Source organism: Vicugna pacos, chromosome 35 (assembly GCF_048564905.1).
Source record: "Vicugna pacos chromosome 35, VicPac4, whole genome shotgun sequence".
NCBI lineage: Eukaryota > Metazoa > Chordata > Mammalia > Artiodactyla > Camelidae > Vicugna > Vicugna pacos.
The window spans coordinates 31,334,463-31,356,676 of record NC_133021.1 but is presented as its reverse complement, the minus strand read 5'-3'; the positions used below and the strand labels follow the sequence as shown (position 1 = coordinate 31,356,676).

General features: G+C 47.2%; 2 protein-coding genes and 1 long non-coding RNA gene across 7 annotated transcripts in view; 1 reads left to right on the top strand and 2 right to left on the bottom strand.

The window, feature by feature from the left end:
• Positions 1–7,929, top strand: part of TAF3 (TATA-box binding protein associated factor 3) — a 126,357-nt gene extending 118,428 nt beyond the window's left edge. For all 3 annotated transcript variants that reach the window (XM_072955016.1, XM_072955014.1, XM_072955015.1), the window contains exons 5-7: positions 1,959–2,214; positions 5,110–5,216; positions 5,991–7,929. In XM_072955016.1, the coding sequence (XP_072811117.1) occupies positions 1,959–2,214; positions 5,110–5,216; positions 5,991–6,105 (478 nt within the window). In that variant the 3' untranslated portion in view covers positions 6,106–7,929. The remainder of the gene's footprint in view (positions 1–1,958; positions 2,215–5,109; positions 5,217–5,990) is intronic.
• The window catches only part of KIN (Kin17 DNA and RNA binding protein), a 398,804-nt gene that overhangs the window by 162,400 nt on the left and 214,190 nt on the right, over positions 1–22,214 (bottom strand). The gene's annotated exons all lie outside the window — the stretch shown is intronic.
• On the bottom strand, positions 15,918–18,860 carry LOC140691433 (uncharacterized). 2 transcript variants are annotated; one of them, XR_012067054.1, is made up of 3 exons: positions 18,308–18,860; positions 17,198–17,867; positions 15,918–16,306 (listed from the first exon to the last, which is right to left on the bottom strand). It is a non-coding gene; the product is annotated as an uncharacterized lncRNA (long non-coding RNA). The 2 variants fall into 2 exon arrangements; XR_012067053.1 differs by having other exon boundaries at positions 17,214–17,867.

Here is a 22,214-nt window from a genome sequence, read left to right as displayed (position 1 = left end):
AAGTTATCTGTCAACACATAATGGGTTTGTAATTGCTACTTTGAATTGAATTCAATAATTATTTTAAAATTTCTCTTTCAGGTTTTAATATGGTAAATATTGACAGATGCACATTAAAGTTCTTTGGGTTTCTCAGTAATTATAAGGTTTAAATGTAAGATTGTGAAGGGACCCTAAGACCAAAAGATTTGGAGATTTGCTACCTTAGAACTTCTCTTAGTGAGGGTCCACGGGTGGCACATCCTCAGATTTTGTTTGCCTGAAAATGTTATCCTTATCCTTTTTTTTTCCCTTGACTTCATTATTTTTTTAATTTATTTATAATCATACTATACAATGTTGTGTTAAATTCCAGTGTAGAGCACAATTTTTCAGTTATACGTGAACATACATATATTCATTGTCACATTTTTTTCTCTGTGAGCTACCACAAGATCTTGTATATATTTCCCTGTGCTATACGGTATAATCTTGTTTATCTGTTCTACATTTTGAAATCCTGTCTATCCCTTCCCACCCCCGCCCCCTTGGCAACCACAAGTTTGTATTCTATGTCTATGAGTCTGTTTCTGTTTTGTATTTATGCTTTGTTTGTTTTTGGTTTTGTTTCTGTTTTTTTAAATTCCACACATGAGCGATCTCATGTGGTATTTTTCTTTCTCTTTCTGGCTCACTTCGCTTAGAATGACATTCTCCAGGAGCATCCATGTTGCTGCAAATGGCGTTATGTTATCAGTTTTTATGGCTGAGTAGTATTCCATTGTATAAATACACCACCTCTTCTTTATCCAGTCATCCGTTGATGGACATTTAGGCTACTTCCATGTCTTGGCTGTTGTAAATAGTGCTGTTATGAACATTGGGGTGCAGGTGTCATCCTGTTATCCTTATTCTTGAAAGATATTTTCAAAGACAAAACTTGTCTTTAGCATATTGAAGATGTTATTCCACTGTCTTCTAGATTTTATCATTGCTGTTGAGAAATCCGCTGTCACCTGTTTCTTCTTTGAAATTACTTGTTCTCGTTCCCCCTTGGGCTCCTTTTAGACTTCTCTCTCTTTGTGCTGTTTCATAGTTTGACTCTAATGTGTGCAGGTGTGGGTTTCTTTTTATTTATCTTGCCTGGGATTTTCTGGGCTTCTGAAGTCTGTGAGTTAGTATCTTTCATCAGTTCTGTAAACCTCCTGGAGGAGGGATGCAGACCAGAAGCAGACATGGCCAAGAGCTGACGCCTGCGAATCTTTGCTACGTAAGCTGTTGTGCTGTTTTTTTCTCTACTTGGAATGGTACTTTTTCCCCCCAAATAAAGGAACTTCGTTAAAAAAGAAGAAGAAGAAGTAGAATTTTAGAATCAAATAGACCTCGGTTCAAAGCCTGCCACCCAGTTACCTAAATTCCCCCCTCTAATCCTGTTTTGGTGTCTATAGAACGGGGTCACGGTAGCTCTGGAGTTGTGAGGACTGGATGAGGTGATGTGCGTAAGGCTCCCAGCATGCTATCTGCCTTCTAGAGGCGCTCAGTAACTGGTACTTGTCACTGACTTATCCAGGGTCACATAGCCAGCCTGGGGAAGACATAGGGCTGGGACTCGGGTACCCTGACTCTGAGCCTGGTGCTTCCTCCACCAGCTCAGAGCCTGAGCTCTGAGACTAAGACTGAGAAGAGACAGCCCAGCACACGGCTCTAAGTAGGAGCTGGTGGTGTCACCGGGAAAGGAGCTGGAGCTGCTGCCTCCCTCCCGGGGCGCCTCACTCCTGCTACCTAACGTACCTCCTGGCCGCGACTGAGTAAGTTGAGAAGCAGGTTGGTGAAGGGCCTTGACCCCTGAGATCTGTCCCATCCCTGGACTTTCCAATAAAGGATTCTGCTGCTAGAAGAACAGAGTGATTTTTGTGGTAATATTTTGAGATATTTGGCCTGACTCAGCTGACTTTTCCTTTTCTCTCTTTTGTTGACAGTGTCATCAGCAAAGTGGTTCCAGCCCCCGAGGCTAAACCCGCGCCCTCTCTGAACAGACCCAAGACGCCACCGCCTGCGCCAGCCCCAGCCCCCATCCCCATGCACGTCACCCCTGCCCCGGTGCCTCTGCCACTGCTGGCACAGGCCACCGCGCCCCCTGCTCTGATGCCGGCTCCATCTCCTGCCATCTCCGGAGCTGCAAGTTCCAAAGCGCCTGTCCGGAGCGTGGTAACGGAGACCGTCAGCACTTACGTGGTGCGCTGCTTTTTATCTTGGGGGTACTTAAGAAAAAGTCACTTAAGAGCTCACTCTTTTATCATGAAAATGTTTTCAATTAAAAAGCAGTGTCCCATGTATCGTTATTGAATTTCAGGGGCTATTCTTTATGGCAGGAAAGGTATTTTCATTGCATTTTCAAGCTTTCGGCGGAAAACCATTGTGTTACAGTGTTTGCATATTTAGTCTCCATAAATAATGTCAAAGCATTTTCTTTATTTTGCATTGTTTTGCACTCTGACTATATACATAAATACAACACTATCTGTATAAATAAGAGATGAATAGTGATATTTAAATCCCACGTTGAATTTCTTGATCAAGCAATTAAAGTATTCACTTAAGAGTATAATTTATGTGATGTGCGCACGTCTGAGGCACCAGCTGCTTTTTCTGTAGTAACAGCACTAATTACAGCGTCTCTTCGGCTGAGGTCCTGAGTATACCAAGGCCCGCACAGTAAACACAGATGAACTTGCAGACCGCAGACCTTCCCGAGCCCGAGCCTGCCGGCAGGTGGGAACACTCACCTTGTGGAATGAGCTCGCGCCGGCGCCATGGGGCTGTTCTCGCGTGTTTTCTCCACACTTAACAGCATCAGGTCTTACTCAGATGCTGAATCCAGTCGAGTAACGAAGCAGCTACGCAAATACGCTCTTCAGGCTCCGTGGAGTGACACGCAAAGTCACAACAAAAAGATTCCAGGCACGTGAAGGCCCTTGGTGGACTGACACTGCCGAGGCCGCGGAATACGCGGGCCAAGACCTGTCAGCCCAGTGGCGGCTGGGAGCCCTCCCAGCAGATGTGCCCGGGGGGCGGCGGGCTCGGACTCCTGCTGTCGCTCTTAGAAGCCGTGCAAAGACGACAGCTCTATAAAAGCGCCCTGGGCGGAAGTTTCAACAGATCGTTAAATATTTGAGGCACTAAAATGATAGCAAAGGGTAAGAAAATCTCAAAAGAATTCAGAGAGGATATAAAGACATGAAAAAACAACAGGAAAATACTAAATTGGCAATTCAAGACAAAACAGAAGATGAAGTACAAAAATCTTGATCATCAGATCGGCCCATTCAAGGGCCCAGTTGCTCCAGGTGTTTATTAAGGCCACTTCACCCCAAGGCGGGTTGGTCAGGGGAGATTTGACACAAGCCCCCCAACCTCCGTGTTTTCAGATGGTCGCTGTGGTGTGTTCTAGCCCTAAATTTTCTGACTCTGCAGTGGAGTGTTGAGTTCACTCTCTGGAGATGCATCAGATTTGCAGACAACATGGACACTTTGCAGACAGAAGACAAAATGTGTGATTTGGGGGAAGCGCACAGACTAGAGAGTAAAAGGGCCAGTTTTGTCACTACTTAATCGAGCGACATTGGAACTGTCACCGACATTCCCTTAGCTCCAGCTGCCCCATCTGTACCCTCTCTAAGCCTTGTTTTAGGGTGATGAAGCTGACCCAGATATTTGAAAGAACCGAGTACACCGTGAAGGGCCAGGTGTTGGTTATTGGCCATGGGGCTGGCCATGCTCGGCGGCCTCAGGGCCCCGAGTGCCGGACCGGCCCGCACCCGGACCGGTGGCCCAGGCTCACTGGTGGTCTCTCCCCTCAAGACTGGGGAGGACTGAGTCAGGGATGCAGCTGCCCAGGGGTTTGCTGAGGAAGCTTTCACAGCATCCTCTGCCTCTGCAGAGTCTGTGTCAAGAATGTCAGCCTTAAAACAACACATCAGGGGGATGTAACACCTGTGTCCCCGGGCCCCCCACACCCAGGGAGAGTCAGTTCTCCCCCGCCTGGCCCCACACGGCCCTGCAAGGCAGCAGTAAAGTACAGGAGGAACCACCGAATGAGACGAGGTGCTGAGTTACTGCGCAAACCTCAGAAAATCAACTTTTCGTCATTGCTGGGTTTCAACGCCCATCATAGAATTGTTTCTTTCAAATCGATCTCGTTGACATGCAGTTTGAAGAAGCAGTTCAATTAGGGAGCCTCCTTATTTGGAACTGCTGAGTTCAGGGGAGCCGACCCCAGAGCGCCCCGCGCATCTGTGGCAAAACAACGGGAAAACGTGTAGCCCCTCGGCCTCCCGCCTCCCTTTTTTGCTTGCCCTTTCGTTGATTGTACTTTACTGAAAATGTTATAAAGGGAATGGAAAGTTACTAAGTAACAACTCTTTTATATCCTTGATCTTATCAGCTAGTTCAGGAGAAGGGCTTGGCTAATAAGTAATAAGGTGATACCTGCACATTGGCCGTATTTATTAATTCCAGGCCTGTGAATGCGACGTTAGTGAGCTCCGTAGCTTTCAGAAATACCATCATCCCTGCTGCAAGGACGCTGGTCGGGGGAGGGGAGAGCTCAGTGGTAGAGGGTGTGCCAGCATGCACAAGGTCCTGGGCCCAGTCCTCAGGGCCGCCGTATAGATAAATAAACCAATTACCTACCCCCCCCCCAATTTAAAAAGTTTCTAAAGCAGTAAAATTAGGTAATATTCATTCAAACAAAGACTCTGATCATTCAGAACTTAACATGTTTACAGTATTTTTTAGATAAAGGTGGTGATAGATCAGACTGCTCCCAGAAGTGATTATAAGATGCTTTGTTCTCTGATTTACAGGAGAGAGTTTAAGATATTCATTAGAATTGTCTTATCACTGGACACTTAGAAGACATTTTCTTTTTCATGTGATCCTAGGAGAGTAATAACCAAGATTCCAGCTTTCATAAATTGTTGACTCTTGTTTGTTGGGTTTTTTTCTCTAAATTTAATCCGTGGGATTATTGGCTTCACAGTATAACATGATTACCCTTGTCCTGCCCTCTGTGGGGTTCTTCCTCCTCATCCCATCTCTGTGTTTGCTCCCTCCCTGCTTCCAACCCAGATTCGAGATGAGTGGGGGAACCAGATCTGGATCTGCCCCGGGTGCAACAAGCCAGATGACGGGAGCCCCATGATCGGCTGTGATGACTGTGACGACTGGTACCACTGGTGAGTCCCACTCAGGCCCTGGAGGGGCGGGCTCTGGACCCCCACCCCGGGTTTCCTCCCAGCCCGGGTGCCGCCCTAAGAACAGTGCCAAGCAGAATCCCTGCACCAAGGACGTGCGCGTATTGGTAATGCCAAGATTGAGCATCTTTGGACTACTGTTACTCAGCCTAAATTCCAAATATTGTGCTTAGCTTCCGTATCCTTCTTGTTTAAAAAAGATAAAGGAGACACAGGGGCTCCCTTTCCTGTCTCCCCAGTGATTTTCCATCACAGCTGCAGTGGCTGACAGCGGCCCTGTGGACATGTCACAGACTGCAGAAGTGAAGGCACAGCTTGCCTGGTTTTCGCACCTCCCCAAACCTAAGAAACACCATCACGATACAGGCAAAGACTCTTCCCGTTTTATCTTTAAAATATCAGATATAGAAAGATAGAAATCCATTTAGCCACCCGTATATATGGTATCTCTGAGATAAAAACCAAGCCGTGACTCAGAAGATTTCGCGCTTTCCAGCTGGAGGGACGAATGAGCCAGGTAGTTTTTGTCCTGTGGGGCCTGGGGCCCGGGGCCCGGGCCCGTGGGAGGCGGCCACGCACCTGCCTGCCCAGCGAGAGGTCGGCATCAGTCAGAGCTGGTGGGCGTGGATTTCCGGCAAATACGACACAGAGTTGAGAATTAATATTTAGTGACATAGAAGTTTAAAAACACAGAAAAAGGGTATGTGTAAAAACCAAGCATATTTGTCTGAACTCTTTCCCTTGGTCGCCACGCAGGCCCTGCGTCGGGATCACGGCCGCGCCCCCCGAGGAGATGCAGTGGTTCTGCCCCAAGTGCGCCAACAAGAAGAAGGACAAAAAGCACAAAAAGCGGAAGCACCGGGCGCACTGACGCCCCCGGGGGAGGGGGGGCGGCGGGCCCGCCTCCGGCCGCCTCCCGCCGGGTCCCGCCGGTGTGAAGGTGCGGTGGGTCGGGAGACCGAGGACAGGCAGCGTCCACGCGGACTTTGCTCCCGAGTCCCGGGCGCGCGTGGTCCCGGTGGAGACGCGCGTCGGGGCGGCCCCGGGACGGCCCCTCCGCCTCCCAGTACCAGTGCAAGTATTACTAACAGAAAGACCGCAGTCTTCCCTCCGGATCCGCGTTGTTCTCGCCAGCGCCCTCCCGTGAGGTTGGGTGACGAGATGCCGCGTGGACTGCCTCGACTGTGACCAAGGGGGACCTCGTTAGTCCGCGTACAGCTCCCCCGCCTCCCTCTAGAGTAAGATTCTCGTCCTCCCACAAGAGAAAGCTCCCGGCGGAGTCTCCGTGAATATTTTTGTGATGAAAAATATATGAAGCTTCCCCTCCCTCCCTGTTTTTAGTACTAACATGTAAAATGTTCAGGCTTTTTTGTGAAATACCTTATATTTTTTAAGAAAAAGGTTTCTATCATGTCCTGTCTTCTTGTGTGCGAATTGCTTTTGTTGACTCTCATTTATTTTCTCTCTCTGTTGCCTCCTAACTTTGCCCTTCTCGAAACTGCTGGAGTTCTTCCCACTGCTGATACATTTCATCAACCTGTATAAACACTCTACAGACCAGAAGATCTCCCCTAATGTAAATAATAAATATTTATGAAGTAGTTATTTTTTAAAAATTTTTTATCGTGTTTAATTCTGGCTTTCTCTGAAATCCACTGTGATTTCAGCCATGTCTGTAATTACTGCTGTACATAAGCAAAGAAGGCTGGAAAGAAAAGAGCCACACGTAGTTCAAAGTTACCTGCCTAGAGCTGAACCCACACGGTGCCCAAAGCCCGGGGAAAAGGACCCTAGCAGTTGGAAGGAAAACAAGGCAATTTAAATCTGTGGTTTATGATTTGAAATTGTTTTGTTAGCTCTTTTGCTTCTGTAAATTTCTGTGACTTTTCTTTTGTTTCAAAGGACATGTGGATTCCCCGAAAGTAAAAAAAAAAAAGAAAAAAAAGAAATATACTGTAGCATTTTGTGTTTATATTGTTTTATTTCTGCAAATCTGTTCATTGATATTGTGGTTTAAGGCTGAAATGAAGTATATTATGAAATTTTTTAGAAGAAAACTCATCAAATTTCAGGGTATCACAAAACTTTATTATATTACTATACTGCCCACTATTTATTATATGTTATAGATATCTGAGAGATAAACCAAATATTTTATTTTTAATGTAAAACATCAAATTTAATTTTATTAGCATATTTTAGCAACTTTGGAATAAATATGGACTTCTACTTGATTTTGAAGTAATCCCAATTTGGGCCAGTGTAATGGATATCTTGAATGCTAGAATATGGGCTTTAAACCTAATACAAATATATTAATAGAAATTGTGATTTTTTTAATGCCAAGTAAATTGATATTAGTGTATGAGTTAATCATATTTTAAAACATATTATGTGGTTAGAGAAATGAGGTGTTCTGCCATGAATGTTAAATTGCAAATCAGTGGAAATGGAGTCAACCTTTTAAGAGTGCAGTATTTCATTGCCCTCCTTGTTCTAGAAGCCAAAATTTTTCTGTCCCTACAAAAAAAAAAAACAAAGCATCTATGTTGAGATACGTGTTTTTTGTTTTATTCATTTGAGATCATCCTAAATACTTTATACAATATTTTCACATGCACAAATCTACCCATTAGTGCTTTTTGGAGAGGAACGGGGTGGGGGTGAGGAAGTGCAAAATAAAGATTATTGGCTATTTCATAGTTTGCTTTTCCATTTTCTTTATTGAGGATTTAGTCCCTTGAGGCATGGTCAGTGGGTCTGGCGTGGCCACGTCCAAGTGATCCGGTCACGCTCCTGAAATGAGAGCGGAGGAGCCTGTGTGTAACTTTCCCCCAGTCCTGCTGTGGAGAGGCTCGCCTCCCACAGCATTGAAGGAATTTCAATCAGTTTGGTGTCCCTTGCTATTTCATGGTTGCTTTCCTAAATCCAGTTCATGATTTTATAAATGGCCTCTGCAATAATAAAACCAAAGAATCATTTTCAGGGGGCTGGATAGCTCAAGGGATTAGTAATAGAATACAGAGCCTTTCACCTCGAGGTCAGTGAGTTGAATCCAGTCCAGGTCACCAGAGACCCAGAGTCGCTCCCATCTCCTGCCTGTTCAGTGGCCTGTGTGACATGGACTGGTGGTCTCGGTTGCTCCTGGACGGCTGTCCGTCCACCAACCAAAGGAGGTTCAAGAAACGGCAAAAAGAAATGTGGATTAGAAAATAAAACACCTGTCTTCCAAAGCCAAGTTAGGAAGCTGGGCAGAGGCATTCTCCATAAAGCAACACCAAAGGAAAAGGAGTAACTGCAGATGCTGCAGACGTCCACAGGGCACGGAGGTTAATGCACTTTCCTTGATGAATTCGAACAAAACAGGGAAAGGAAAAACCTGTACTGGGCGGGAGGGGGAGGGGTGCATTGGAAGAGATGATGGTTTAATTGGGAAAAACCTGAGGGGACCCGCGCCACAAGAAGAGGGTGGGTTTGACTTTTGACAGAGTAGGAAGTCACAGAGCAGCAGGAATTTGAGGAACTACAGGGACTGAGAAAATACACAGCCAAACACGGAGCATAGTCTCCCTTGGGAGCATGAGAAGTCTCCCAGGTGCCAGCAAACTCCTGGACCATTTTCCCAGATGCCAGCGCTATCACTGACCTGAGCGTCGATGCTCTATGAAAAAAGTACTCAGGAAAAAAAAAAAAAAAAAGAATTTGTCCTGGCTAGTGATTGACCTGGAGGAGGTGGTATTTAAGAGACAGAAAAGGCAACACCCCTCCCTCCCAGGGCGCAGACACTCCTCTGGTGAGAGAATCCGCCGTCAGAGCCCCGAGTAGCTGGCAAAGCGCTTTTTCTATGACTGACACGCTGTTTCTCTTCTGAAGGTGTCTGCAGTTAAGCATAGGGAGGATCTTTATCGTCCAGCTGATTTGTGGCTCCGAATGTCCTGCAGGAAATCAGAGGGCATCAGACCATTCTGGCTCTGTCGGGCTTTTTTCAAAGATAAAATATGGTGCCTTCCTCTCCCATATCCCCTAAACCGCCTTTGTTCTCCCTTCAATAGGACGATTCAACAAAGGCCGAGTAACCAAATTAAAGTATAAAGTGAACACCGAGATATGGAAACCTAGCCCAGAAGAATGCTAATGAGTGAAGTTCACTGGAGGCGCACGGGCTAAGTGTTCCATGCAAAGAGTTCGCGGGCCAATCTCTTCAGATCATAGCAGCTTTCTTTAGAAGTTCAAGTCTAGAAGTCGACAGTCACCCCGACTGGAGAACAAAACAGGCGACGTTCTGAGTAACGTCTCTACCCACAGTCGTATCAGTCGTTCTCTTAGGAAACCACTTCTTTGACCATCTTGCATTAGTTGTGGCCTAAAGGGTATAAAGTAACTGCTCATCCCCATGTCCAGGCCAGTAACGGATGACACCGGCAATCAGATATTTCGGGGGGCGGCTGGCCCTTTCCTCCCTGCTATCACGGAAACGTAACGTTTAGTTTACATGCGACTTACTAAAGCAACTGCCGCTTACCTTTTTCATGGACAGTTAGCTCTCAGTTTGGTTTATAGAAGAGTTTTACGAACACCGTCGTTCGTTCACTGGACATAGGCGGCACACCCTTCACGGAAACAGCAAAAGCGTGTTGGACCCGAGTTCCACTTTGCTACCGTCTGGCCGCCACGGGTACGCACTCAGCCTCATGGCATTCTGTGCATTCACGTGCATTTCATCAGCTCCTAAGTACCTTCTAGATGTGTTCGTTCTCCGTTTTTCTCTACATAATCTATCCGTCCACCTTAGACTGCGGCGGGGTTTTTTTCTTGTTTACCATTTGAGTTCTCAGTGAGTTGGTTTTTTTTTTAGTTGAAGTATAGTTGAGCCACAATGTTGAGTTAGTTTCCGGGGTACGGCATGGTGATTCAGTTCTACGTGGATGTGCTCTTCTTCGGATTCTTCTTCCTGATAGGTCATTGCACGATATTGACTATAGCCCCCTGTGCGCCCCAGTAGGACCTCGTCAGACTGCAGTGGCTTGCAATGCTGATAGAGCTTTGCCCTTCGAAATGCTTATATTTATAACAAAATATTTAAAAGCTTAGCCAAGGATTACATGAACTCTCCCGGGAACTTGCAGGGTGGACAATACGTGAGAAATGCAGATACCTTTACTTACGGACACCACACGATGTAACTGGGTCGAGCCTTCAGAACAGAACATATTTTAGGCACCCGGCCCTCAGCAATGACTTCCTACCACATCTTGGGGACCTAGTCAGTATTTTGTTAACCTCTGGGAGACTTCTGGGGGCTCTTTGGGCTTGGCTTTGGTTTTGATTAGTGAAATGTTTAGAACAGGACTATTTTAAGCAAACCAAGGCAAACCTGAAGAGTGTCATTCTTACTGTCCTTAATGAGTTAACCTTTGCCAAGCTGAAGAGTCTAAAGGAAAACGTGCGTGCGGCTCTACACCTCCTTTAGACCTGTGGTAAAAGGAGTCACCAGAGGGAGTTCATGTCTGCCAAAAAAAGCATCAGATTATGTTCTGATGACTTCTCTTGTACCGTTTGGAATGTAGACTAAACCTTTTGGGCTAGCTTTTAGAAAGTAAATTCTCTAGAAGGCGGTTTCCAAATGAGCAATTCCTCATCTTCCTTTCCTTCTGTTAATTTTGACGTTGCTATTTACAACAGTCACAAAGACGAAGCAGAGGCCCAGAACGTTCTGCACTTAGCCACATCCACACACTTCTCAAAAAGCCGTTAGGCATCTCCCCAGGCTACAAGGATGCCAAGGAGAACTGAGACACATCCCAGTGTCTCAGAGAGAGGCCCCAGGTCATCACATTAGGACCATGGCTCATATTTCAAAAACGGACCCAAGCCAAAAGCACAAGGCAGATGAGCAGTTCTAACAACTGTCGGACCACTTTTCAATTTTCTATCAATGAGACCAAGGGACATCTCACCGCAAAACGTTGAAAACCAGCCCAGTAAGAGCATACGATGAGTCCTATGAGTATTTCAAGCCCCCAAAAGAGGCAAAACGACACTGCATGTTTCAGGATGTGTACAAGGGTTGCGAACAAGGGGAGATCCTGGTAGAAGTAAGGAGGGCAGCCTCCTCGGTCGGGGGAGGGGATTTGGACGCTGGAGACAGAGCAGAAACAAGCTCCCGCCGCTGCCAGGCTACAGGGGGTGTCCGACTCCCTGACCTGGGAGGTGGTTGTACAGACGCCACTCTGTAGCCACGTGTTAAAGCCATATGTAGACGGTGGAGGTATTTCTGTGCTGGTTATTCCGTACAATTAAAAAAAAGAATCTTAACTGGAAAAAAAAAAGAAATACGTTGACAAAATTATCACTTTCCCAGGAAGAATGATTGGCTCTGAAACTGAATAAATAAAAAATTTGGGCCTCTCTAGAGAGACCAAGTTGATCTACTGACATAAATGTGTTCCTTAGAATGTGCAACATCAAGAGTGAACCCTAATGTAAACTGTGGACTTTGGTTGATAATAATGTGCCCATGTTGGTTCACCGATTGTACTAAATATGCCACACTGATGAGGGGTGCTGAGGGTAGGGGAGTCTCTATGTGTGTGGGGGGGGGGCTGTGTGCAAACTCTCTTTATTTTCTACTCGATTCTGCTGTGAATCTGAAACTGCTCTAAAAAATAACGTCTATTAATAAAAAATTTTTTTTAAAGAAGAAAAAAGAAATAGATAACTGATTATCTCAAACATCTTACTAAATAAACTTCCTCTTCCTCATTGATTGGTTATGTTAAATCTAAATTTATCTTACATTAACTTCTTATACTTACAAAAATAAATAAATGTATTCCTGATGCAATGTGTATAAAGCAAATTTTTGTACTCACGCAAAATGCCAGAGGAGAATGTTGCTTAAAGGATCAATACGGTGAAATCTCACCAAGGAAGTAAGGTAAGAGGAGAAAAAAGAAAAAAGAAAACACCTGTATGTTTTTATTAAAAAAAAAAAAGTATGAGGAAGAAAAATGTGCTTTTTTAACTTTGGAGGTTCAGTGAGGCCAGGAAGAATGGAAGTTTCTAGAAGCTCAGCTGACACCCCCTCAAACGTCATTCTCCACAAAGACCCCACATGAAAATAGGCCTGTGGGTGAGGTTGGTGGGGTTTTTTTGTTTTGGGGGAGCATGTAGCCCAGAGCTGTAAAAAAGTTTTTGCAAAACTTTAGGTGACATGGGCGGGTGACCTGCCTGACTCCTGGGGCACTGCCCCTAAGAATCAAGTAAGTGTTCCCAGCAAGTATGCTTCAAGTCAGATACTGTTTGAAGTATGATAAAGACATTTTTTTGCCTTACCATATTTTTGCCAATGTTTAGGAATTGTGTCAGACCTGTTTCCCCACTAAAGTGCTTACAGGGTGTTTGCTGAATGAATTTGAATAAAGCATTTAATTTCTCTACATCTCAGCTTCCTCCTTGGTAAAAGGAGAATAAGAACACCTTTGGATGGTTGTAAAAACTGAGTGAGATTGTATGTGAAGCATTTAACACACGGTAAGAGCTCAGCAAACGGTAGCTTTAGTATATACTGTGGGGTTTTTTGTTTGTTTAATCTATTAATTGGTATTATCTTGCTCTTCCAATAATTTTTCAGTGCTCTTTAAATTCTGGATTTTCTATGAGACTCAGATTCTGGATTTTGACACCCCATCAGAAGAGCAATCTTGACTCACAATCCCACTCCTGGGCACATACCCAGAAAAGACAAAAGCTCTAATTTAAAAAGATACATGCATCCCAATGTTCATAGAAGCACTATATACAATAGCCAAGACGTGGAAACAGCCTAAATGTCCATCAACAGATGACTGGATAAAGAAGCTGTGCCACACACACACACACACACACACACTGGAATACTACTCAGCCACAAAAATGAAATCATGCCATTTGCAGCCACATGGATGGACCTAGAGATGGTCATACTAAGTGAAGTAAGTCAGAGAAGGATAAATATCATACAATAGCACTTATATGTGGAATCTAAAAAAAAATGGCACAAATGAACTTATTTACAAAAGAGAAACTGACTCACAGACATAGAAAACAAACTTAGGGTTACCAAAGGGGAAGGGGAGGAGGGATGGATTAGGACTTTGGGATTAATAGATACTAACTACCATATATAAAATAGACAACAAGGATTTATTGTTTCACACAGGGAACTATATTCAGTAGGTTGCAATAAAATATAACAGAAAAGAATTTTTAAAAGAATATAGGTACATATACCTATGGATAACTGAATCATTTTGCTGTATGCCTGAAACTAACACAATATTGTAAATCAACTATACTTCAGTTTTTAAAAAAAAAGTGATCTTGATATTGCAATTGGGGCTTAAAAGTTGGATGAGACGTTAGCTAGACCATTGATTTGACAATTGTACTGTCAAATGGTTTGATTATTGGACACAGGCGATCCCCAGGAGAGAGAGGCCTCCTCCCGGTGCCGGTTCTCTCCAGGGTGGGCCAGCCCCCTGGATTTTGTAGGTGCCTCTGTGGGTCCCAGGGGTGGGGGACAGAGGGCGGCGTGTGCCACCGCCTCGGGCCCAGGTGCCTCCGGCAGGCCCGTACCCCAGTGTTAATGCGCAGCGAGCCAACGTGCAGTGGGTTTGGCGCGGGCGTTTTCTGATTCTCGAGCTGAACAATCTCAGGGAAGTAAATGAAACAGTAACTCGTGGAGGGCACGCCTCGGGAGGTTTTGCCCACATTCAGCAGGGCCGTCACTGCCCGTCCATTCTTGAACAACCTCGGGCCTTAGTGCAGTAAATGGACCAGATAAAGTAAGGAAACCCAGTTTACACTTAAAATGAGAAGTTTTTCAGAGCCCTGGGAGTGTAGTCGGGATGCAGGGGTGCACTGGTCAATGGCGCGCCCCCTAGTGGACGAGCTGCGCTGCACCCTGTCTCTGTGTGTTCAGGAATCCCCTCCACACACAACAAAGCAGAAACATTGTGTTCTTGAGTCGCTGCAGCCCATCTCTGGGCTGAGATGAGGGAAATGTTCTGCAGCTTCTGCTCTGCCCAGTACAGTAGCCCCGGCCACACGGGCTGTTGAGCACTTGAACTGTGGCTCCTGCAACTCAGAAGCTGAATTTCAACTTTTGTTTAATCTTAGCTAATTGGAATGGAAATAAACACAGGTGGCTGGTAGCTAGCACCCTGCACATCGCAGGACTGTGGATATTCTCGGCTACGCCGTTGTCATTCTAATCTTCCAGGAAGGACGGAAGGATGACTTGCCAAAGCACTAACAGCACAGCCACACTTCCTGTCTGTGCGTCCTGACTCTCCCCATGGACTCAGCCCTTTCCTTTTGAAACAAAGAGGTCACATGAGATCTATATGTGCCTCGTAGCTCTCTCATTCTGTGTTTGAGACTTGAAATGTTACAAATTCGTTCTGTTTCAGAGGTAGCGACAGGTCAGATCTAATGCCCGTTACGGTGTCAAACTGTAGGTTGAAGGGATGTGTGTGCTGTGTGCAAGGAACCCAATCGAAACAACTTACCCTCAACATTTTGAAAGTGTGGGTTTCATTAAAAATAGTGTAAAGAATAGGCTTACATTTAAAAAAATAAAATTAGGATACAAAAAGTTGGTACAGGAGCTATCCTTTTCAGATGGTCTCATAAGAGCAAAATTTTTAAAAGAACAACGGAAGGAGATTTTTCCGGTGGACGCACTGGCTGTCGCAGAGGTGGGGCGGCAGAGGGCTGGTGACGGGGTGGGTACGCTTCCTAGCGTTTCCTGCACCAGAGTGTATCCTGAATTACAGATGGCTGGATAGAACAGCAAGGAAGCATTTATATTGCTTTATTGTCAACAGACAGAAGGAGGCAAGGGGCCAGACAGAGTTTGATGTTTTCAACTTACTAACAATTTTTTAGGAAGTCCACATTTTATGTATCCAGCGGTCTGTCCCAGGTACAAAATATCAGTTGCCAGTGGTTTGCAGAAGATGGTAGTGAAATTTTCCTGTTGCACTGATTCAGCCATGAGTGTGAACACACGATGCACCTGTTCACGTACACACACTGAATCTAGGGAGTCCAAACCACTTCCGTGGGGTTGCTAGCATCTCAGAGGTAATACAGACCCTTTCAACATCCACTTCATTTCTTGGGTTGAAGTTAGTTACTTATTCAGATGTTTTTATGGACAAATCATTGTCACCGAGCTTTGTTTGAAACCATGAAAAACAACAGAGAAGGTCTGCTGATTGGTGACAAAAAAACCGAGCCCTATGGGAGGGCTTCAAATTACCAGACTGCCGAAGCCCAGCTAGCCCACGTCTCAGCGTGTAGTCACAGACAGTACAGCAGTTTAACACAGCAGAGATCCTGGCGAATTCAAACGATGCTGTTTCTGCCATCAGAAGTGATCCACCTCCTTTCCCAAGCAACTGGCTAAGGTCGACGTTTGACAGTGGCCCGCTGTGTTTCTGAGACGTCTGAAGGATCTTATATAACAATACATGGTGTAATTAGGGCATACAGCTCACAACACTCCATACGTATACATTCATGTATAATGTTTGCCATTATGCTGTTCACAGACACAAAAGTCACATCACATGGTATCACTTTTAATATGTATATAGTACACTTGGCAATAACTCTGGTTGATAAGCATTTGCAAGCTTGTATTTTTCACTAATTTATTAATTATGTTTCATTGGTGCTCAAAGATCAGAAGAAAAACAAAAAGGTTGGGAGAAATAGTAAGAAAGGCCCAGGTGAGCTGTCTCTGCCCTGTGCCTTCTCAGGTGTAACGACAGCCCATGGCACTACGGCAGGCAAGCCTCCGCCCAGCCGTTCGATGGTCTTGGCCGGCAGTGTCTAATTTTTTTTTTTTTCACAAGAAACGCTGATCTTTCAAATTAAGTGGAGTCACGTCAGAAGCTGGACAAACGGTTTGTGCAAAGCTCAAGTGGAGACAGTGGCCTTTATGTAAAGAAGTGGCAGGGGCTTAAAAAGTGTGCGAGGATTTCAGTAAGTTGATGATTTAGACTCAGCTGAGGGCATGAGCGCTTGGAGCCAAAAAAAAAAAAAAGGAAAAAAAGAAAGAAACATGAATCACATTGTACCTAAGCCAACCCACTAATCACAAATACAAAATACGGTGCTAAGATATTAAGGCGCTCTAGACATGCCACCAAAAACTGGAGATGAAAGTAGACATTCCAGACTCCCTGCCCCGCTCTCACACCTAATCTGATGGAGCCACCCAATGGCTTTACACCAGGGTAAATGGAGCCGGCTGTCTCTGAGGCTAACGCAGGCTTTTAAACGGACTTCTATTAGAAATCCGGGCAGACTATCTCCTGGGATCGCGGTGGCGTTCAGTTGCCGCCTGGCCCCAGTGGCTGCAGCCACCCCGCAGCAAACCCCACGGTGATGGAAACCACGTGACCGCCCAGGTCCACCCTGTCTCTGTTTTCAAGGTCTTTCCTGAAAGTTGGCCACTTAGATAACCTGGTTTCCATGCTATTTATTGCTCAGGAAGGAGGAAGGGGTGAGCCCAACCCCTTGGGGATGTGAACCTGTGGTTCCAGGGAGTCTAGGGGATCAAATCTGATGCTTTCAGAACTGAGCTGCCCCATAGAGTGAATCCAACCGGAGCTTTCTCTTAGAGCCAGAAAGGGAACTGAATTACAATAGCTCTTTCTTATTTGTGACACTTGGAGGCGGGGAGCTTTCCCTAGTACATTAGGACATAGTTAACCTGTGGCTTTTGCAAATACTAATTTTTCTACATTAGGAACAAATTCCTCTTGTAGGGAGGGGATGGCTCAGTGGTAGAGCGCATGCTTAGCATGCACAAGGTCCTGGGTTCAATCCCCAGGGCCTCTGTTAAATAAATGAACCTAATTAACCCCTCCCAAAAAGAAAAAATTCCTTTTAATATTCTTTTTATTAACTGAAACATCATTTCACCCGAGATGTGCATTTCCTGGTGGCAAATCTGGTTAACCCAGTGTCACTTCTTCCATCAAAATCGATTGGTCGGCAGGTTAGGGAAGATAATGGCAGGTCAGACTCCTTCCCTCCTCCCTAGTGTTTTAGCAAAGATAAAATTCAAATGATATTTTTTAGTAAAAAATGACTGCCTTCTTTTAAAAGATTGCATTAAAGATAACAATGAAATGATAATTTTGTTTCCAGCAGCTCCCAAGTTCGGTCTCTTCGGAACCGGATTTATGAGAGCTGCCTTCGACGTGCTTTGAGGCTCTCCTTTGTGGGTGAGTTCTGGACACAGCATGACTTGGGGGCCCATGTGGGCAAAGGGATGGTGGAGTTCAGCAAGCAAAACATCATTTAAGACAGTGAAAAACTTACCTCCTCAGCTTTGAAAGGTAAATCTTTACTCAACCATCAATTGAGGGTAACACTTTGCAACTTCCCACATGGTGAAAGCTATGTACCCAAACTCCGGCCACCATATTCCTCACAAGTATTGAAAAGCACATTTTTACCTCTTTGTAGCTGCTAGGAAAAAAAAAAGTTTGTGTTGCGTTCCCTTGAAGGCTACTCTGTGAAATCCAGTTCCTCAGACTTGCTCAGTTTTTATGTGATTGGAACACAGCACACCTGGAAAAAGTTCCAAAGGTCCACTTGGTTCAGACGTTCGGTCGATGGTTTAAAATTATTTAACTATGACATAACGTGTACTCACACAGGGAAAATACTCCTTATTCAGAAGAGCTAAAAATGGAGGCCCCATTTCTGGCGCTTTAAATAAAGTTCCCTGCCGCAGGATTATTTATCATGGTTAGTGGTTGCCATCAGTCATGAAAAGTTAACGAAGACCCATTGGGTTTATCTATAGGCAGCTAAACAAACATATCTTGCTCTCCTGTTATCTTCTTGTTAACAAAGCCCTATCAGGATGTTCTAAGCATCAGCATTTACTGCCCAGGGGCCCTTTATCTAGGATGATATATGGGGAGCCCATCAATTAGCGGGAGGGCTTGTAGATTCCTGCCATATCGGCCTGAGTGTGCGACTCTCCCATCTCCCGTCTCTCTCACCATCGCAGACGCGGCGCGGCGTGGTTCTCTGGGTGGCGTCACTTCTCACCATCCCGGCTTTGGGTGATGTCTGTCGCGGCCGTTAAAACTGTCACTGTGCCTTTGGTCCAGGCAGAGCCACGCCGGTGACCAGGGCTGCCGTTCTCAACACACTCACCCAAGCCCGTGGGACGAAGGTCCCACGTGGCAACACTGAAGAAAAAGAGAGAAACAGGAGCCTTGGTGGAAGTGTTACTTTTGCCTAAGGATTTTGGGGGGGGAATTTATTACTCATGCACTTTACACAATTTGGAATATTGAGGCAAACACGTTAGTCCTGGCTGTGTGGCTGGGGGGACAGGGGAAATTTGTCACCCAAGTGGCATCCAGAATCACTTGACTCATTCTGATCCGGCTGCTCCTCCGTCTAAAGACCATCACCCCGGGTGCCCACAGGATAAGGCTTGACTCCAAGGCGCCTCCCTGCCGTGGGTCCTTACCTCCCCCACTCCCTCCCCACTCAGGGCTCTGCGTTTCTCCTGGTTTCCCCACCCTCTCCCCCAGGCCCTTTCCCCGCCCCTGTGCCACTAAACTTGCAGTTCGCTTCTGGAACACCTCTTGCCCCTGCTCTGCCCTGTGACCTCCTAGCATCCCGGGGGCCTGATCAAGTGTCACAATTTGTAAACGTTCGGAGACACCCCACCATTCTGTCCTCGGGGCTCACACGGCAGGCTCTTAACAGAGTATTTACTGCATCTCTGATGACCTATTGGCTGGTCCTCCCCTGTCTACCTGCGGACAGAGAAGGTTTCCTCCTTTGTGGTCACAGAGCTTAGCAGGGTGCCTAGCAGGGGACACACTGTCAAAGGAAGGAGAAATGAATAAATATAAATGTTGGTGACCCTCTGGCTAGACGTTAGTGTAGGCTGAGATTTCATGGAAGGAAAGGTGTCTCAGGAGCAGTGATGGGAGCCAGCGTCACAGTCAGACAGGCCACGTCATCTGTGAAAAAGGGACCAACCTTGGGTGGGGGGTACGGCTCAGTGGGAAAGCACGTGTTTAGCATGCATGAGGTCCTGTGTTCAATCCCAGTACCTTCATTAAAATTAAAAAATAATTTTTTTTAAAAGGGATCAACCTGTCTTACAGGGTGTTCTGAGTTTGAATGAGCGTGCCCTTGTGAGCTATGGATTTGATGATGGATGCAGTCACTGTTAGAACAGAATCGTATTGTTCTCACCTTCGGTGCGCGTGCCTAAGCCACCTGTTCCCAGGTGGGCCCTTTTCCTTAGAACAGCGTTTCATTGGTTTGTTTCCTCCAAGATAATTCAGTGGGGTGATGAGGTATGCGACATGAAACACACTGATGGCAGGTTGTCAGACCCAAAGCTGACCCTTAATGAAGCCTCCCAGGGCCCCCCGGGTGTGCCAGTACTGTTGTCACCTCTGTGTCCCTCTAAGCTGGCCTCCAGCCTGACAACACATGGGAGCAGGCCCCCTAGGCCCCTAGATCTGTGGCTTTTCTCTTGTCATTCCTTAGATGCCTGGAAACAACTCTCACCCAGATACAGGCTGCGGCCACCCTCCCTCCAGCACCCGGGCACAGTTCAGAAGGTTAGCGCATGAACTTGCTGGGACCCTCTCTGAGCAGCCCAGACAGGAACTTTCTGCTTCCTCCTGGCCCCACTTCCAGCCACCAAACTGTACTCCCAGTGGTTAGAGTCTCCTTTTAAAATACAGGGTCAGCGCCTGTACACAGCCCACTGCCTGTGGTCCCTGCTGGGCCACTGCAGTGCCCCCAGTTGGCTGCCCAGCTCAGCTCCCCAGCCCTGCCCTCACCAGGGCTCTATATGCCAGGACCCCCACACCCTGCTGAGAAGGTCTTGCAAGAAGGCAGCTGGCCTGAGGTCAGCTTCTCTAGATGGTTTTCCTGGGGGAGGCTTGTGGATGTGGGTAGAGGAGGTGCCAGGAAAAGCCCGCCGACTTCCGGGGGAAGGGTCCCTCCCTCCCCAGGCCTGCCCTGCACTAGCAGGCCCTCTGCCCTTCGGGTGGGGGCACCCTTGGGGGGCCATGGGGACCCACCACAGGCTCTTCTGGCGTCCCCCTCCCACTCCCCCAGCCAGGTGTGCTCCCGACAGGGGCAGGCGATGTCACCTCCCAGGTTCAGCAAAGCATCCCTTGCTCTGGGGACAGGAGGGAGTCGGGGTCATCCGTGCAAATGGCATCCCCTCCGGCCATTAGGTTCGCCTGTGAGGTAGCAATAGGCCTTTGGGCAATTCCAGGCTTGGGGAGGGAAGGTGACCCTCACAGCCCCTTGGAGCTCCTGCCACCTGCTGATCCAGGAGCCTGCCCTGGCCCCCACCCTGCTCCCCCACCACCTTTGCCCCGCTTCCTCCACTGTGGCCCCCACCCACAGTTCCTGCCAGGCTCCATGTCCCTGCCCTGTCTTCCCAGCACCTGCCACCTGATCCTGGCAGGGGCTGTGGGTGGGGCCACAGTGGGGGATCCCTGGCTGTGGTGAAGCAGGCGTTTCTGGGGGTTAGTGGGGAGGACCGTGCAGGAACTGGGCGCTCGGGGTGCAGGGGCGGGGAAGGCAGTCGCTGGGCTCGGGGCCTTGCAGGTCAAGTTCACCGAGGCCACGAGAGCGAGAGCGCTGGAGCCGGAGACTCACACCCCGGGACCCCAGTGGGTCCATTCCCATAAAAAACAAAGACTGGGAGGGGCGAGAGGGAAGAAGAAGGAAGGGAGGAAGGAAGGGAGGGAAGGAGGGAGGAACTGGGACAAGATGCTGGAAAAAGTGGCCCTGCCGTCCTTGACCCTCCCAGCTGCCCTTTGGCTTTGGGGGCCCTGCAGGCTTGGAATAGAAATGTTCTCGACGGTCCCTTTAATGAAGACGGGTCTCGGGGTGATGTCCTTGATTGACTGCCTCAGACCGTCCAGTTCTTCCACTCCTCACCCGACAGCCCCAGACTGCTGCAGCCACAAGCCGGGGGACCATACCCATCCGTTTTCCAGCGACCCCGACATGCCGGAGGCCGGGCAGAGCCTGCACTCCCCGCCGGCCCTTTTCCTGGCCAAACTGGGAACAGAAACCTAACACCCACGCGCTGCTGGCGGATGGCTTCTCTGGAGCCAGTGCAGCCGGTGCAAATCCCCCGGAGGAGAAGAGAAAAGGGACGTTGCCCAGGGAGGACTGGGAGAAAGGGGACAGCGGGTGACTGTCATATAGGAAGGTGCACAGAGAAGCGGCCTACGTTAACCGAGTCTCCCATCTGCACTTAGATGCTGCCCCCGCCTCTTCTTACCAGCGAGGTCCCGGAATTGGCGTCAGGAAAACCTCAAAGGGCAAATGGGGAAGTGGGGGGACCTCTGGCCCCCGCGGGGCGGTGGCGGGTGATGAGCATCCGCTGGGGGTAGGGGGTCCGCACTCGAGAGCAGTTACTGGCAACACGGAGCAGGACAAGGATCTCCCCACCCCCGTACAAGTGCAAACTAGTTTCTGTGTTGGGGGAAAAAAGAGCATAAAAGTTTAATAAACGTGTGCTGTGTTGTGAATGACTTTGTGACGACCTCTGTTGCAAATGGCCTATGCATGCGGAATAATGGTCTCCTTGCAGAGAGGGAAATAGCTTAGCGCTATCATCGTTGCCTCGGTAACCATCAGAGTCCCCATCTAGCAAGAGAGAAATGAGTTATGAAAAGGCTTGAGTGAAGAAGGGATTAACACATGATCCCAGGGACAGTATGTCAATCAAAATCAACTGAGAAATTACACTGCTCTATTTGAGAATTTCTCCGGAACCCGAACGGTAGTGGAGTCGGGTGCGTCTCTCTCTCTCTCTCTTTTTAATTTTAGAAAGAAGAGGGGAAGTAGCATCGTGATCAGTCTTCATGACTATCGCTGACAATTACAGTGAGGGGAGGGAAA